The sequence below is a fragment of the Protopterus annectens genome, chromosome 2.part2 (genome assembly GCF_019279795.1).
Source record: "Protopterus annectens isolate FY-2018-M chromosome 2.part2, PAN1.0, whole genome shotgun sequence".
NCBI classification, from domain to species: Eukaryota; Metazoa; Chordata; order Ceratodontiformes; family Protopteridae; genus Protopterus; species Protopterus annectens.
In genome coordinates this window covers 1,123,465,318-1,123,484,894 of record NC_056730.1, presented here as the reverse complement: position 1 = coordinate 1,123,484,894, position 19,577 = coordinate 1,123,465,318, and the positions used below count along the sequence as shown (strand labels likewise).

The 19,577-nt window shown below is 39.4% G+C and overlaps 1 protein-coding gene across 3 annotated transcripts in view; it reads right to left on the bottom strand.

Annotated features, from left to right (window-relative positions):
- The window catches only part of CFAP95 (cilia and flagella associated protein 95), an 841,009-nt gene extending 825,509 nt beyond the window's left edge, over positions 1-15,500 (bottom strand). For 2 of the 3 annotated variants that reach the window (XM_044064364.1, XM_044064365.1), the window contains exon 1: positions 15,329-15,500. In XM_044064364.1, the coding sequence (XP_043920299.1) occupies positions 15,329-15,417 (89 nt within the window). In that variant the 5' untranslated portion in view covers positions 15,418-15,500. The remainder of the gene's footprint in view (positions 1-15,328) is intronic. The other variant, XM_044064366.1, reaches the window with a different exon arrangement.
- Positions 15,501-19,577: the final 4,077 nt, after the last annotated feature.

The window sequence follows — 19,577 nt, the reverse complement described above, 5'->3', positions numbered from 1 at the left end:
CTAGATATGCAGAGTGTACTGATTTGCCCTCATCAGTTGCTTCAGTAACCTCCTCAAAAAAGTCAACCAGGTTAAGCAGGCAGCATTTGCCCTTGATGAATCTAAACTGGCTTGGTTTGAAAGTTTGCATGTTACCTCTGTCCTTATTTATTAATTCCATAATGAGCCTTTCCATAGGCTTACAGATGAGGCTGGTCAGGCTGTGCAGCTATAATAACCCCAGGTCCATTGACACCTCATCTTTGTGCAGGGGGATGACAGTAGCTGTCCTCCATTCATTCAGAAGACAGCCTGTTAGAAGAAGGATATTTAAATGCTTCTGAAGGGCATCTGATAAGTCCAGTTTCAGGCTGGCCAGTAAGCAGAACTAATATAAAAAGAATCCACTGCAGTTAACTGTGTTCAATAGAACAAGTTCAATGACCAAAAAGAAAAGAATCATAGAAATGATCTATGCTTTTAATTAAAACAACAAAAAGTTCACGACCAATTTTAACAATAGCAAAGCTTTCGGGTTTCCCCTTCCTCAGTGCTCATTTAAATCAGTTAAAATACTCTCCAGTAGCATGCCTTAATGAGTTTGAAACCAGTATTAAGTAAAAAACAACAGAAGTTGCATTAATTGCTTTAATTAAGGCATTGATATATATATATATATATATATATATATATATATATATATATATATATATGGGAGCACTTTACATTATTGAAATACTGAAATCTCGAATGTCATATGGTCGAGACCATATGATCGACATTTCAGTATATCGAATATGTAAAGTTTTAAAAAATAACACTTTACTTACCTTAAAACATTACATGCACACAGAGGAAGGCTTCTTGTACGCTCTGTGTGTACGTAATGTTGTTATCTATTTTGTGGTGTTGACAGGAAGTGGGAAATCTCCCATTTTGCGCTTCCGCATACAGCGCAATATGGGAGATTTCCCTTTTCCCCACTGTAGCGCGATCTCGGAGTTGGTATATTTAAGTAGGGGGGTGTGGGGGGCACAGCAATGTTTGACTTTTTTTTTTTTCGTTTCATTTTAGAAGTTCGTGTTTCCAAAACTCGATCTTTTGGTCTCGATAATATGAGGTTCGAGATTTTGGGAATTCGATCTTGTAAAGTGAAACTATATATATATATATATATATATATATATATATATATATATATATATATATATATATATATTATTGGCAGGCTGTGTTACATGTTTTATGTGTTTCATTAATTTAAATGGAGAGTATTTTAACTGATTTAAATGAGCACTGACAAAGGGGAAACCTGAGAGCTTTGCTATTGTTAAAATTGGTTGTGAACTTTTTGTTGTTTTACTTAAAAGCATAAAACGTTTCTGTGATTCTTTTCTTTTTGATTGTTGGCCAGTAAGCTGCAAAGTATGTTATCTGGTCACACAGAACAAGAGTTCTTGGAGTTGTTCAGTGCCTTGAGGACTTGTTCTTGACAGGGATGTAAATGCAGGTATGTGTTCTGGAAATATGGGAGGGAAGGGGAGGGTGTAAAGTTTGAGCTAAACCTTGTCCACCAGCAAATATTCTCTGGGTCCAATAATACAGTGTTACTATTAACTCCGAGCACTGCTTAAAATTATTTGAAGTTTCTAAAGAAGGCTTTGTGGTTAATCTTCACCTGGGTGGCTATTTTCACCTCACATCTTAGCTTTGATTGATTTGATTAGGGTCCAGAGATCCATGTTCAGTTTAGCAAGTGCATTTTTGGCATCATAAGAGTTATTTTTGGAAGCACAATTTCTTTTATAACACAGTACCTGTTTATATTTGTGTTCCACCATAGGGATTTACTTAGATTCATATGTAAATATTAGGCTACCAGTCTGCAGATTATTACAAGCCTAGCCAGTAACCAGATATTAGAATCATATCCTGTACCTTGTGTCTGTAAGGTAAAGACCATATCTACTATGCCAAACCCTTCCCCAAATATCTTTTAGCTGGATTCAAACCCTAAATCGGCTGTGTTCTTTAAGCTCACTGCACTTACACTTTGTGCCACAGAGATTTTAGAGGTTCATAAGTAATAGGCTAGCTGCCCTTGCAAGCTATTTTAAGCCTAGCCAGTTGTCCTTTTTTTTTGCTCAAATTACCCTATCTCATTTGGTTAAAGATTGGCCATACCCATCCATGGTCGATAACTATGTATTACCCCTAATGAGAATAACTGGGATACCACAGATAATTTAAGGGACCCATGCATGGGATGAAGCATTTAGAAGCTATCTCTACCCATTAGCAGTACAAGAAGCAATCTTAGGGTATGTTTTCTCTTTATCATCTACAGATATTCCTGATGCCAATTGACTTGATGCACAGTAAATCCATCAGTATTGAGTCAGAGGATGCCTTGTATGCTAGACACAGGTCATCTCTTAACATTCTGTAGGATACAGAGTAATGGTGACAGGGCTTTGAGTCAGTCCATGAAGGACATGTTGTTTAGGCCTTGTATCCTTTTAGTAAGATATCTCTGTGGCCATTCCAGTTGTTCCATATGTCTGGACAAATACATGTCAAAGAGGGCACTATATTCAATCACTGATCTAAACAGGGCTGAGTAAAGGAGGAGGATGACATCCCTAGATCTAGGCACAATACACATTTGCTTATAAGCTGTGCAGTATAGTACTTTCTTACAAGGGGCACAAGTTGGTCAAGTTGGGTCACTGACCACACAAGTTCCCCAATCCAAATAATTGGGTCAACTCTTAGGGGCATATTGTAGTTCCCTAGAGTGGATGACTTCCCAAAGGATACATTAATGCATTTTGGCATTTAGTTAGATTCCATGATTTTGAAACCAGTTATATATCTGGGACAAACCTTCCTGCAGGATGGCTAACTCATTTGGGACTTCAAAAACTGCTCCTACCTTGCAGTCATTGGCTGACTCAGTCACGTTTGCCAAAGACCTTCAGTATTGGCTTGTACTTCAGAAAAGTAGATGCCAAGCAGGAGAGATCCCAGCACAGAACCCTGGGGGCTTCATTGGTGACTGGCCTTTGTGGAGGTAACATCCCATATTTTGATTTCCTACTTCCTGAGAGTCAGTTGGCAATCCAGTGACACAGGAGGTTATTTCCAAGTTTATTTAGCTTTTCTACTATGCCTGAGTGGGAAATCATGTCAAAAGCTTTGGCCAGGTCAGGGTATGTTATGTGTTCCATTTTCCCTTCATCCATTGCGTTGGTAAGATTTTCAAAAAATCCACCAGGTTAAGTAAGCATGACATGCCCTTGATTAATCCAAACTGAGACACTCCAGTGTTTAGAGGTTTCCTGTATCCTTACTGATTAGTTCCATGATAAGTCATTCCATGGCTTTGCAGATGAGGCTGGTCAGACTTATGGTTATGCAATTGTCCGGGTCTTTGGAATGTCCTCCCTCATGTGTGGGAATGACTGTAGCTGTTCTACGTTCACTTGGTACAAAACCTGTTTGGGGGCTGAAATTAAACAATGTTGTTAGGGGTGTGGCTACATTGTGCCTCATGCTATTTAAGATGCATCCAGGGATATTGTCATGACCTATTGATGTACTTTTAGCTTTTGATATCCCTTTTAAGACTTGATCTTGTGTGATAGCTGGAGGGGAGTCAGTTTCAGGTATATCTTGAGGGACAGAGAGAGGAGAAAGGGATAATGTTAGAGCTAAATTTAAATGGACAGTCGGTTTGCTATATCTTCAGCATCAGCATAAGTATCGTTCATAAACAGCTCAGCGAATTGTTGCACTGTGCTTTGAGGTTATGAACATAACTAAAAATTACTTGTGATAGTCTTTGGCTTGGGTAGTTATTTTTAGCCTCATGCTTGGCTTTAGTGGAGTTTAAGCTCCTGAATTGTTTGCTTCAGTGACAAGGGATCTAACATTCTGGGAATTACTCTTCTTTTGGCCAAAATTATTTTCCTTTTATTATAAAGCTTGTTGATATTATGGTTCCACCATGTGGGTTTGTTTGTGGGGTTTGCCCTACACTTGCGCCTACGGGTATAGCTGCAGCAATGAAGCTGTTTACATGCTGCTATAGTATGGTGTACATTTCTGCATATTCAATGAAGTTAACCGAGTTTGGTGGGGATTTGAAACTTGCCAATATATCACTTAAAAGTAGAAAGTTTGTCTTAAAGAAATTTCTAAAGGTACCTTGGGTGGAAGAGATCTCTGGTTTCAATTTTATGTAGGAGACTGCTTTATGGTTAGGCCTTTCATGTGATGATGATACACAAGGGATGGTACAAGAAGGTCCCATATTAGTAAGGATGACCCAGGATGTTATTCCTCCTATTGGATACTCTATTGTCCCAGAGCATTTGTATTGACAAAGTCCAGGAATCTCTGTGCTTGTGCACTAGTGGTGGTGTAGGTTTCCCAGTCTATAGTTGGATGGTTTAAATCACCTAGGAAAATGGTATTGGGTTTAATACTATGTGATTCTAGTTTCCTGTAGATAGGTGTTGTGGCGCTCTTAAGTCATAGAGAAAGTTCTATAGTTAGCTAATATATGGTATGGGGCCTTTCTAATAGTTATTTGGACATGAAGAACTTGTGCATCATGCTGCTTTACAAGCCTTGATGCAAGTCTCTTCTAGACATAGATTGAGATACCTCCACTTTTTTTCCTCTCCTGCGCAGTAGCTGGTCTAATCTTGTAGAAAATGTTATAACTCTATATTTCCCTTGGCGGGGTCAGCTGCATCTATGCAGCTATTGACACATGCTGTAAATTTGGCAGTAAAGGATTCTGCATAGGCAGTGGGGATGTAAGGTTGGAAGGGGGGTTTGAATTTAGCCTGATCATCACCCAGTTTTAGCACATTGGCCTTAGTATAATCTCTAAATACTGAGGTATGGGAAGAAGCTTCCAGCTTCAGTCTTACAGTGAATGTTGACGGATTTGTGGTCCACTCTTAAACATGGAGGAAGTTACAAGTGGTGGGGAGCAAAGCTATCTCATATTGGTAAAGACCATGTCCAGGATTTTATCAGTCCTGAATGGGATGCGAACTAACTGGTCCAGAGAATTTGATGGAAGGGTAGTTGAAATCACCTAGAAGAAAAGTGTTTGGCTTAATGCATAGGTACACCAAACTACTAGTAGGAGGTATGAGCCAAGAGGGAGAAAGCATTAGAAGTTGGACAGAATGTTATCCCTTCATAGAAATTTAGTTTTACACCATGGCTTACATGGTATACATCTGACTTCACCCAAGCACAGAGGTGCAAAAACAATTTTCTGGAATTCCACAACAACTTTTACACTGCTGACTTTCCCCATGTTTAATCTTCTAAGAATTAAACATGCAGTCTATAAACTATAATTACTACACTAGAAGCTTAGTTGGATAGCTAGTCATACAAGGCATTTGATATTCTGAGCACAGTCGTGTTTTCTCAATGACCCATACTCTTTTGCCTAAGGAAGAAGGTAGACATGTTCAATATGTATCCACAATCCGCATGCTCAATATGTAGCCACAATCCATATATACTTCAGTTGGAGCTTATAGGCCACAGCCATGCATTTATTCCACATTACAGCAATTATGATAATTGATGCTGAATTGGCAAGGTTTTCCAAACGGCAGTTAATATCAAACAAGATAAATCAAGACCAATAAAGGAATCATAAAATGTGCACAAAGGACAGGCCTTAAAAGGGAATCGCAGCAGGCCCAATAAATCAGGCAATTCAATTTACCTGGCATAAATCACAACATAATTCACCAACAAGAACCTGCAGCATCATAATCAGAATGCCCCAAGCATTGGGCCCTTCCACCCCAGGCCTACCCACTACATCACAAAGCATGTAAGGATTCACATCTATGCTAGGAGCAGCTACAGTCTGAGTGAAGGGGACCAAGTTGACTAAGTCCTCTTCCATCAGGCCACCTGCATGTTTAGTCTTTCAAGACTGCCCTTCCTAACCAATACAGGGACTGTGACATCCCAGCCTACTCTCATTACCCCTGCTTGGGAAGATGAAAGATGAAAAGTTGTAGTGGTGACAAAACAGGAAATGTCATTCCCAACACATACAGCAGTCACATCTGTGGCCTCACAAGACTTTACTTTTCCTGAATTCAACACTTTCTTGCTTTTAGGAAGAAAGGGGGAAGGTCAGTCATTTTCCTTATCTCACCCTACCTATAAACCTCTCAAATATACATCATTACGAGGAACAGTCTTCCTTTTGAGTCTTATAAAGTTACTTTAAACATTCATTGCTAAAAATATTAACAGGTATTCAGGTAAATAAATACAGAATCATGTTTAGACAATTTATAGGCATAAAAACAACATGTTACCATGCTGTGTGAGCCTCCTAAATGAAGCTCTTAGTAAGTGCCCTACATTTTGGAGCTAGTGCCCTACATTTTGGAGCTGAAAGGTTAAGCAAAAAAGAATAAATAGGCATGGCTGTCAAGTCCTCTCTCAGCGATAATGGAGAACACTGGATCTTGCATAAGTGCAAGTCCAGAATAATGAGTGACACGGTTTACACAAAGTCCACTGTTCCCCATTATCATCTGAAACTGCTACTGCCACTAAATATGACAAAAGTAAAAAGCTTTTCATTATTGCTGAAAATCTCTCTCAGCTGTCCGTGACATTAATTAGAACATTTTTTATCACTGAATGCGCAATGTGCTCTTCAGATGTGGAACGTTAACTTCAAGACTCAAAACGAGGTACATTCAGGGAGAGGGTTAGTGTTTGCGACCTCCACCAAATGTCAAGTTGGGGAGGCCTCCTAGGCACTTCAAGTCTAAGTATCACTCTGTCACTGCCACCCCTCTTATGTAACTACTGAGTTCACACAGCAATTTTTTAGTAGTGCACACAGAATGACCTGTAGCTACAGCGCTCTTACATTACAACAAGCCTACATACCACACTGTGTTGGCCCATCTCACAAAGGGACATACAGTTACTGGTATTTAGTTGCAACAATGATGCATTACATCAACTCTATGTTCAGAGTTGAACTTAGTTGAAATGGCATCCTAGGCACTGCCTACTATTTCACCCCCCCCCCAACACACACAAACAAACACACACACACACACCAGTGGTTCTCTGTTTCCCCCCATCTTGGGGGTCCCACACAATGCACATTACTTTCTTCTCCCTTTTCTCACATTTTGCCTTACTCCAGCTTTTTCAAAAAGTCATAACTTTCTATATGCTCTAATTTCCATTTGAAGTTTTTTTTCCACATAACCTTTTCATCCAATGATGGCTTGAACAGAAATTATGATTAAGTAAAGAAACTCAGTGTTGCTGTTCAGCTTTAATTTTATTGATTCTTTCAACACACCTTTCCTGACCAAGACTGCACAGCAATAACAGTTTAGGAAATAACTCAATTAAGCCAAAGTCCCCAGAAGCCACAGAGCTATAGATGCTCCGAAATATATTTTAGAGCATTTTCCCAATATTTTAATTCAACAGTGGCCTAAACAAAAATCATGAGTAAGAAAAGAATGTCAGTCTTTTTTTTTTTCTTTTAAGGAAAAACATAAGTTGTACCCAAGGCTTAATATTCAAAGATGACAAAATAGTGACTCACAGCAAACCAGCAAGAGAATTATTGTGAAGATACACAGATCCTATCTGGGAATACTGCCTGGGTTCCTACCCCCCCCCCCCCCCCCAATGCATCCCTCTGATGTTAGATTGAGATGAAAGCAGAGGTTCAAATTGCTACAGTCGTGTATTTCAAGTGACTGGTGACATACATATACACAGCATGCCTCCTTAGTCCTCAACGCTACACCCTAATGGCAGCCACTATGTGCCTGAAGTGTGATTATGATGAAAGTGAAATATGATTACAGTAATTTATTTTAGTTTGTTGCTTCTAGACGGTACACTGCCCCTACACAAGCTATACTAACTGTCTCAGTACACCTCTATGATCTGTAAATGAAACAATGACCACACTGTCCCCAGCCCAAACATGTAAGGTATAAGGACCTCGTACGCACACCTCTAAGGCTTGACTGTGATGAAAATGTTAGTAGTACTAACCACAAAATCCCCAGCCCACCAACCCATAACCTACAGCAGCTTTCTGTACACACACACACACACACACACACACACACACACACACACACACACACACACACACGCATGCACGTACACACACACGCACACACACACACACACACACACACACACACACACACACACACACACACACACACACACACGTCTCAGCAGGGCTGGTTTAAGAATAGGTACGGTTGACAGCAAAGGCCATTATCAGCATTATCCAAACAGGATCATATCACAGTCCCATTCTAGTTAAAGAGCATAATCAGAAAATTACACATTTTTTCTGCTTATTTTCCCTAACCAATGACACTTGTTAGGCCCCATACAATCGAGGATGATTAAGGGGTTTCCCTGTATCCATTTGCTGGGGAGTAATGACCTAAATGTCTGAAAGTTCTGTGATATATTCTATGCCTTACTTTTGAAATGTAATTTGTTAGCTGCATTGTTTACTAAAACCCAGAAGAATAATGTATGTGGCCTGGCATTATTGGGTGTGTGCACAGATAAAAATTGTGATATTTTCTATACACACACATGCATAAGCCATAGCAATTCTAATTCTGTGCTTAGTTCAGCAAATAGCAATATATTATTTAACATTGGTACTGCCACACCAGATCAGTGACTGATGTTTAGCTGTCAAACAGCAGCAGGGATAAGTCACTTTTATTCACCTCATTGAGGAATAATGCATACCTGTCACTGTCCTTGATTTCAGAGACCTTTCCTGGTTATGTCTCAGTTTTGCTATGTTCTTCATAAAAGATTTGTTGGTAAATCATTTACAATTACACAGTCAGTCAATAAATCCAGACAGAGTTTTAAACTTCTTACTGTCCAAAAAAGTGCACTGCTGCAAAAGGTGAATTAGAGTAATACTTAAATCATGTTTCTGATTTTTGAGCCTTTATTCTGCTATTTTTTTGGCACTGCCAGAATTCTTCAGCAAAGAAATTAGTTGAGAGTTATAGTATCTGGTGTTCTGATAGCATTTATATAACTCCCTAAAACAGAAAACAATTCCCGAAGAAGGGAAGCATCAGCTCTTTTTAAATCCAAGATATGCACTATTGGTCACTCTGGGCTGCTGATCTCTCTAGTGATTATCTTGCCCATGTTCATTATCAGCTTTATCCTAGCAGAGCCATATCACAGTCCTGTCCAGGTTAAAGAGCATAATCAGGAAATTAGTACATTTTTTCTCCTGACTTTTCTCCAACCAGCAGCTTTTGTGGTGACTCCACACAGTCAAGGATGACTAAGGGGGGGGGGGGGCTTGCAGCCACAGGTATTACAGTTACTAAAGTTGGCTCTGTTAGTTTTAGTGGAGAGAATGTCCACACTAGCAGGGCTTAACTAAACAAGGGTTACTATGTCAGTGGTAAAATATTTAATGGAATTGTGAAACCTGGTACTTGCTAAAATGATATTATTATAACCTGGGGTATTCATATCTCACTTAAAATTCAAAGATAACAGTTATTATTACTTACCTTGTTTATTAAGTATACAAGTTTACTGTACTAGCTTTTGTTGGTTTGACAGACATGTTACAAAATATCAAGATAAGATAACTAGCTGTGGTTGGGACCCCCCCCCCCCCAGGTACAAAGGAATGCATGGTTCGCCGGTGCCTAAGCTGGCTATGGGAATATTCCTCATAATGAAGTCACTTGCAAGCTATGAGGAATAATGGGATGTCCTTACATTCACCACTGCAGTATTCCTTACTAATGGGATTCCCTACAATGAAGCCCTCCATCCGGCCAATTTACAAAAGATTTCCGTTGCTTTAAGGTACGCTGAATAACACCTCCTTACTCCTTGCATAAGGTAGGGCATAAAGGTAACGTTCAGGCGTACCAGCCTCAGAACTTTTTTGACGCCAGTCCGAAAGCAGTTTTAACCACTGGTCTGTTGCATAAATCCATTTTTTTTTTAAGTTTTTCTGTTTATTGGCTCAGGGTACTATTCAAGAAGTGCCTGTCTCCCAAAGGGGGAAAGGGCTTCATTCCAGAATGTTTCTAGTGCCCAGAAAAGAAAGTACCTGGACACCTATTCCAGTCCTCTCCCATCTGAACACCTTTCTGAAGATGCCTTCTTTTTGGATGTTGTCCCTTCAGTCCCTTTTTGCTCCCTCAGGCTTTTCTGGTGTCTCTGGACCTCAAGGATGCTTATCTCCATATTCCGATCCATCATCTTTTCAGGAGATTTTTGCATTTCTCTGTTGCTTCCTGGCATTTTCAGTTCTGTGCTCTGCCCTTTGGCCTTTCTACTGCCACAAGGGAGTTCACCAAATGCCTCGCTCCTGTGATTGCCTTTTGCAGGCTTCAAGGGATCTAAATATTTCCTTATTTGGATGACCTGCTGATTCAGGCATCTTCTCCAGAGGTCCTTTTGCAAAATCTTCATCTTGCCATTTCTTTTCTTCAGAGCCTGGGGTTCACAATAAACTTCAACAAGTCTTCCCTGACTGTTTCTCAAGATCATGTCTTTCTGGGTTGCAGGTTTCAAACGGTACCAATGCTGGCATCCCTGCCTCCTCCAAAGGCATTAACTCTCATTTCTTTCTTTCAAACTCTTCTTCGCCTGGCCTCCATTTCAGCCAGGGAGTGTCTTGAGAGCTCTGGGATTCATGGCATCCACAATTCCGATGCCTCCTCTGGACAGGCTCCACATGAGGACGTTCCAGTGGTTTCTGAAGTCAGTGTAGCTTCAGCATGCACATCCTCTAGACTTTCCTGTTCCTCTTCTCCCGTGTCTCAAGGTCAAATTTCTGTGGTGGATTCAGCAGTTGTCTCTGAATCCAGAGCTCCCTTTTCAGCCTCCGCTTCTCTCTCAGGGTCTGTTTACAGATGCTTTAGATGTGGGATGGGGAGCAATGGTTGACTCCCTGAAGGTTCAGGGAGTGTGGATACCTCAGAAAAAAGTGTGATAAAAGACTCCACAAAATAAAAGCAGAGGATTTATTAACAGCAATACCAAAAGCTGTTTAATACAATATACACTAAGAGTGGTCGCCTCATCAGTAGAAGGAGCACATCAACATCAAAGAGATGAGGGCTCTTCTGCTGGCTCTTCAGGCCTTTCATCCTCTCTTCTCTGCAGGGCCTCTCAAGGTATTCACAGACAATACCACAGCCATGTTATATATCAACAAACTGGGGGTACAAGATCCTACCGTCTTTGCCGGCTGGCACTTCTGGTATGGGATCTGGCTATCCAATATCATGTGACTGTTCAGGCGGTTTACATTCTTTCAGATTGGAATGTTGTGGCAGACAATCTGAGCAGGTCCTTCACTCAATCCCACAAATGGATGCTTCACAGGGATGTGTTTCTGGACATTGTTCACCAGTGGGGTACTCCTCAAGTAGATCTCTTTGCCTCTCCTTTGAACAAACAACTTCCTCTATTTTGTGCCAGAGTCCAAGATCATCTGGTTTGGAAGGTGGACACCCTCTCATTTTCTTGGAAGGGGATGTTTCTTTAGGCATTCCCTCCCCTTCCTCTCATTCCAAGAGCCCTGTTCAAGATTCAACAGGATGCTCCCAAAATCTTGTTGGTGACTCCCTTTTGGCCACGATAGCACTAGTTCCCTCTACTTCTGCATCTCGCCAGAGGCAATCATCACAAGTGACCTCACAGGGTGGCTCTCCTCACACAAGACAAAGGTTCTCTCATCCATCCCCATCTATCCACGCTTCAACTGACACTGTGGGTGATAGGGTTTTGATTCCTCATAGGCACCTTCTTTCTGAGGACATGCTGCAGGTCCTCCAGGAGACCAGGAAACCTACTACTCGGAAATCCTACTTATCTAAATGGAAGAGGTTTTCTATTTGGTGTCTTTCTCATGACCTGGACCCACTTTCTGTGGATGTTCCTTTGGTTCTTTCTTGTGAGTTGCTCAATGCTAGTTTGGCCTATTCTTCTATTAAGGTCCACTTATCAGCTCTTTTTGTTTGTCTGCCTTTAACTCCCCCATTAGCTTTTAGATTTGAGGCTAAGCAGTTTCTTAAAGGCATCCTTAATATTAGACCTCCCAGGAAGCCTGTTCTTTCTCCCTGGGATCTTAATTTTGTTCTAGAAAAATTGACTCAGACTCCTTTTGAGCCTGCTGTTTCAGCTTCCTTGCAACACTGTTCTTGGAAGACAGTTCTTTTGTTGCTCTTACTTCTGCCAGACGAGTGTCTAAGTTGCAAGCCCTTATGACTTGTCCACCTTTTCTGATATTTCATGAGGACAGGGTGTCCTTGCGTACTAATCCTTCTTTTATGCCCAAGGTAGTTAATGAGTTGTCACTTAATCAGTCTATTAATTTGCCTACCTTTTTCCCTCTCCGCAATCTGACAGTGAGAGGGTGCTACATTTATTTTACATTTGTTGACTGGGCTAGTCTAGCTGTATACATGTCCTTTTTCAGTAGAGGCCCGGGGAGATAAGCTCCAAGACATGGTCTAAATACAATAGTACAAGTTCAAACAACACAGAAAAAAAATATCAATATACTAATAAAAATAGCAACTTTAAAAAGGAAATAAAACTCATCAACAATGGTATTAAGTAATTAACAGTACAGAGTTTGTAACAGAATATATTATTGAGGAAAAAATACCTTAGACGTGCATAGACAGCTCATATTTTATTTGGATAAAGCTAAAGCTATCTGGAAGTCTGACCAGTTATTTGTTTCCTTTCATCCTAGGTCTTTAGGTTTGGCTGTTTCCAAGCAAACTATTTCCACTTGGATTTCAAAAGATATTTCCTTTTGTTACACTTTTCATGGTGAGATCTGTCCTTCTTCTATTAAGGCTCATTCCACTAGAGCTGTGGCTTCTTCTGGTGCTTTTTTCAAAGGCTTAGCTGCTAATTCTATTCTTGAAGCTGCTGCCTAGACTTCTGTGCATACCTTTACCAAACATTACCAGTTGGATGGTATCTCCAGAGCCAGAGATGGCTTTGATGCTGCAATTCTTCATGGCTTCTTGGAGGGCTCTGCTGCTTCCTCCTCCCAGGTTTCTTCTTGAGCTTTTGCACTCTCCCATTAGTACGAAATACTGCAGCGGTGAATGTAAAGACATAATACAGTTATGTAAAATTTTACCATAATGGTAGATGTCCTTCCCTTCATCACTGCAGTAATCACTCCTTCCCTCCATCCCCCTGGACTTTTTCCCTTCCTAGCTGTGCAGATTCTCCTTGGTTTTCTTTGGACTGCTGTTCCTACCGAGGCAATCTGTTCTGAGGATGATACGCCTGAACGTCACCTTTATGCCCTACCTTATGGAAGGAGTAAGCAGGTGATGTTCAGCGTACGTTAAAGCAACGGAAATCTTTTGCAAACTGGCCAGACGGAGGGATTCATGGCACGGAATCCCATCAGTAAGGAATACTGCAGCGGTGAAGGCAATGACATCTCCCGTTATAGTAAGATTTTACACAACTGTACTTTTTCTACCCATATTTTTTGCTTTGCCCCTGTTTATTCAGAGCTGTTATTAAGTTGAGAGTTGTGCCCAAAATGATATGCAGTATCCTAGATGTTACACAACTGCCTTAACATTCTGTGAGCTATGCAAAAGCACTGGCGAGGTCCAATGTTCCATTATCACCCTCCTTTGCTGCCTCCAAGTTCTGTTTGCTATCTGCCCTGCCTACAATCTAAATGCCCTAACTGTTCCTAATGTTCCCCCCTTCACATTAGTCCACCCAGACAAAACTGCTTGATCATCGGTATCTTTCCTTTACATTCATTTGTGTGTTTAAGCTGTGGCATTTGGTGTACTTGTACTGGACAAAAACTTGTATCCTGAACGTCCCTGATTTCTTTATATGTTTTACCTGACCCATGTTTCTTTTCTTTTCTTTCTTTTTTTTTTTTAAGAAAATCATTGAGATTTACAGATGGTCAATAACACCTGAGATTAGTGTTTCTCATGCGATAATGGAGAACACTGGACCAATGAAAATGCCAGTATTGCCTACATCATTAGCAACACCAATGTAACACTTGGGAAGCTTTTTTTTTCAATCCACTTAAAAAGTTAATAGATTATCAGCATGCATATTACGATTACAACCATTAAGTTGTATTAAACTAGTTTCTGACATTACAGACTGACTGTACATTTTGGTTATTTTCCAAAAAGGAGGAAAAGAGAAACAATACAATAGGAGACAAAATGAAGGGCTTTAAAATAGGGTTACCACCTGTCCCACTTTGCGAGGGACAGTCCTTCTTTGGGCAGTTGTGTCCTGACAAAAAATATTAAAAATGGCAAATGTCCTGAGATTGTATGACATAATTATGTCCCATATTTTATGTAATAGTTGCATAAAATAGTTATTCCTGTATCTAAAATACCTAAATGTTACAAGAAACAAAATAAGCAACTAAACTGCTACAAGGATAAGCTTTTATTTAGGGAAAAGAGTAAAGTTCTATCCTTTGTACTGACCATGGGTATGTGTAGGCCTGTAAAATCTGATGTGTGTCCCGAAAATGTCCCACTTTGGCCATTTCAAAAGGTGGCAACCCTACTTTAAAAGTAAATAGTACAACAAGCAATCACACATTTTCTGAACTAAGAAGTTCTGGCCTGACATTGACAGACTAATTTACAATGGTTTACCAGGAAAATCAAACATTTTAAGAGAGACAGGGCAAAATCAATGTTGCTCTGCAGAAACGTGCAGCTATAGAAATGTCTATCTTAGTGTTTTTAGTTATATATTAGTGTTTTATTGAAGGATCGCTTAGTAACGCTACACCGTTACTGTTTTTTTAACGTGTTTGCTGTTTTTCTGACATTATAAAATCATGTTTGTAATAGATGCTGTCAAAGTGTACTAGTATAACATTCTAAGCAGGGTGACACTACCGCAGTCCAGTGTACATCGAGTACATATTCAAAAATGTTCTGGGTGTTGCATCCCCACATACTTATTACTGGCTTGTCCCCTATTATTGGGAAAAGGGATAGATAGCTGTGGGTATGCATCCTACTACACCTTGGCTTTTTAGCTGTTTCTGCTGCCATAGCAAATGCAACAGCAGTGCTGGTACGCGGCCATTCATAATAGTATGCAAGAAAGTGGCAGCGGTGGGTAATACGAAATTCGCGTTTGTTTTCCCCACACAGAGCAGAAAGCAGTGCACTTTCGTGGATACGTCGCGAATCGCGATATATAAAGTAATTTGGGATTGACGTACCAGTTGGAAACGAGTGTGCCTCGGTTGTAGCTCATGTGATTTGAACGCAGAAAAAGCGTTCCCTTTCTTTCAGGTGCACCATAATCCATTTTATTCGTCGCGTTAAGGTCAATACAGTCAACTGGTTAACTTCTGGGCATTGATGTTTGGTAAATTCACGATGTTTCGCTGGGTTTCCAAGAAACAGCACGTTGTTGCTAAGGACGCTTGCGTATCGCTAAGACAGCCATGAGGGAGCTGGCGATAAGACAGTTGGGTAAAACCTACAAAGAGACTTGCGTAGCAGAAGTTGACTATTAACGTTTCGATATAACAATTTTAATGAACTCGCTCTCTGTATCTTACTGATCAAACTGTAGGAAAATAGATTAGTCCAAAACAAATACTACTCACTCACAGTTCTCAATCAGGTACAGCAATAGAATGACGGACACGATTAAAATAGGATTACCATACCACCTGTCCCGCTTTGCGAGGGACAGTCCCTCTTTGGGCAGCTGTGTTCAGTACCTCAATACGAGGAACGTACCTCATTTGAGGTCTTAAAAAGTTAATGTTCCTCAAAGTTCCACATTTAAAGACTGTGTCACACATTCAGTGTTTGGAATTTTTTTTCAGTGAAATCCATGATAAATAGAAATGAATCGTATTAATTCATTAAAAGATTTTATTTATAAGTGAAACTAGCATATTTTAACCATCCTATAGCCTTCCTAGTTGAAGTTGTTAGTAAGCCATTAGTATGTGTTCCACATTTTGCCCATTTGTCCCACATTATGAAGGCTAGTGTTCCTCATTTTGGAGAAGGAAGGTTGAGAGCTATGGTTGTGTCCTGCGAAAAAAAAAAAATAAAAAATGGCAAATGTCCTGAGATTTTAGGACAAAAATATTTCCCAAGCTTTCTTTAATAGTTTCATAAAACAGTTATCTTGGATCTGAAACATGTAAATGTTATATAAACTAGCATAAGCAACTCAAATGCTACAAGAATAATATTTTATTTTGGCAAAAAAAGTGAACTTTTGTCCTTTGCACCAGATGTGGGTATGATTTCTACTGTATTATACCATGATCCCCCCAAAACGTGCACGCTGATTGGCCAGCGTGCCCGTTGTAAATCGAGTTATACTAATGGAAAAAGGTCCGGTCGCCCGGACTTTTTTCCATTAGTATAACTCGGTTTTTTAAAACACTGTCTCGCTATGTTAAATGGGTTTAACATAGCGAGACAGCTTTAAAATAAGCAACGGCTCCGTTGCTTATTTTAAAGCTGTCTCCCTATGTTAAACACATTTAACATCGAGAGACAGTGTTTAACGGAGAAAGCAAGATCACCGTTGCTTTTTAGTGTTAGCTATGTTAAATGAGTTTAACATAGCGAGACAGTTAAAATAAGCAACGGAGATGTCTGTTGCTTATTTTAAAACTGTCTCGCTATGTTAAACTCATTTAACATAGCGAACATAAAAAGCAACGGAGATCTTGCTTTCTCCGTTGCTCACAACTCTGATGTACTGCGCAGGCGCAGTACATCAGAACTGCCGGATGCCAGACATCTGCGGAAGGGCAGTAAACAGGCATTATACTATGCCATTATTTAAGAAAAGTAATAGTTTCTTTTCTTAAATAATGTCATAGTATAATAATAACCACTTCTGGGTGTGGGTAATGCTAAATTTACCCACGGTTGGCTTTGTTTGGTCCCTCGGGCTTCGCCCTTGGGACCAAACCACGCCAACCGTGGGTAAATTTAGCATTACCCACACCCAGACGTGGGTTATTGCTATATTTCATATTTCTATAAAAAATGTCCCACTTTGGGCATTTGAAAAGGTGGCAGCCCTAGAGTAAAATATGATACTATTAATTTCAGACGTTAGCAGAAAAGAATGTGAATCGATATACATTTTCTGATGTATAAGACAATAATTGTTATTTATTAAGTGTAATTCACCATCTTTTCTCCAGAAGTCAGTTTTTAGGTGGAATTAGGGGGAATAGCGCTAAAATCTGCATAAAAATTAGGGTCAATTAAGAAGTATGCTCTCAGTAATACTTGACGGTTCTGAAAACAGTTATGTCAAGACACTGAATACTAGAGCCAGCAGTGTCCAATGATGGTCCGCAGTAGAGCCCACAACTGTCCGTTTTTTTTTTTGTTTGTTTTTTTTGCGCTCAACTATTTGCTCTTTCTCCCTTAATTCTTCCTAAAACTACCGAATTTAAGAGAAAGTGTGGGGATTATATTTAATAAATAAGGTCAATAATGAATTACAAACATTTTACTTGAGGAAATGCATGTTAATTCACATTCTCTTAGTCTGTCATCTAGTACTAATATTTTTAAAAAGTTATTTCTGGATTTGTCCTCCACTCTAGAGGTAAGAAGCTGATAGCTGTGATCCAATGTTTCAGGGCTTTGCTCATGGTATGGGAAGAGAAGTTTGTGTTCCAATCTGAATATACACAACACTGGGTATATTACAAACATTACCTGGACGACATCTGCATTTTTGGAAAGGTAGTGAGGATAAGTTAATAGAATGTATAAATTACTTAAACCATACCACTAAGTTCTTGAAATTTACTTCTCACATTACATATGACCATATGAATTTTTTGGACGTTACTATTAAAAAAGACGTCCTAGGGCAGCAGTTTACATCTAGTGTATACAGAAAGGAAACTTTTTCTAATTCATACCTATACTTCACCAGTTCCCACCCGTTTTTAGCAGAAGAGAAGTATTGTCAAGGGACAATTTGTCCGCAGTTGTAGGATGACCTCTTTGGATTTGGACTTCGAGCAAGAAAGTCAGAGAGTCAAAGAAATGTTTATATCTAGAAAATATCCCAATTATTTAATTGAAGTCTTGGAGGAAGTAAAAAATGGGAGAACAGGCAGGTTTGCCCCTATTTTGGGAACAGGAGATGCAGGTGTGGTAGTACCAACAAATACACATGGTACCACACAACATCTAAGGTTAATATCACCAGTAAAGAATTCAAGAATTTTTGGGGGTAATTATGCTATGTTTTATAACCAGAATACATCTAGGGTTAAAAACATTATTACCCAACATTGGAGCAGGTTCAGGTGTTATTCTGAGTTGGATGTTTTGTTCACTAACACCCTAGGATTTACATATAAAAAAGGTAGAAATCTCAAGGAACTACTGGAGTACAATGGTACTATTGTTTCACGCAAGAAATTGGGAACTTATAAATGTGGGTCTTGCACACAATGTCCTTATATACTCAGACAGGAGTCTGTACATATTTTACAAAGAGATTATCAGATTCAGAGTAGTAGTTTTTCCAACTGCAACAATGAAGGCTTGATTTATTTAGCTTTATGCAAAACCTGTGGTGCATTTTACATTGGAAAAACGACCCGTAAATTCAGAAGAAGGATTTATGAGCATTTATATGCTATTATTTATTATTTTTATTTATTATTATTTTACATTTGTTAACCGGGCTAGTCCAACTGGATATATTTCCATTTTCAGTAGAGGCCCGGGGAGAAAAGCTCCACAGTAACATTTAAATGTTTATCTTCTTCTTCTTCAGCATGTCTTTGGGATGTGGTAACATTTAAATGTTTATAATGTACAATTTTCTGAGAAAAAGGAAGCATGAAAGTGTAAGACAAACAGTACATGAGAGAACAGTAGTTCCAAAGTCAATACTATCTAAGAAACAATACCATATAGAAAGAGAAATAGTTACACCAATATAAAAATAATACAATCGTTAGAAATCAGTAGAGAGCCTTAGCTACAGTAAAATAAGCTAATTAAGAAATACAGGAGCTTTGAAAGGAATAAGATACTCCTACAGAATGTATGTGAGGTTGTTAACAAATATGTTCACAGATAGTTCATCTCCTATTTTTAGGAAATAGTTTAAAGTAGTTTTTGCAACTAAGGGGTAAGTAGTGTTAGAAAAAGTAAAGGGGAGGGAGGATATTGAAACATGGCAAAAAAAAAAAAAAGAAATGCAGACAATTAGTCAGGGTAAGAACAAGGGCATAACCAGTTCTTTATAAGATGTTGCTTCAGCTTTTGTTTAAAGAGTGGGAAGGAGGGAAGTGCAGTTAGATCTGATAGCAACATGTTCCAGAATTTTCCAGTGGTATCTGAAAACAAGGAGTCACCTGCCATGTTATTAGATTTGGTATTGCTAGCCAGTAGTTTAGTGGAGGAGCGTAAGGAGTTGAGGTTTACATAGGGGGTAACAAGGTTAGT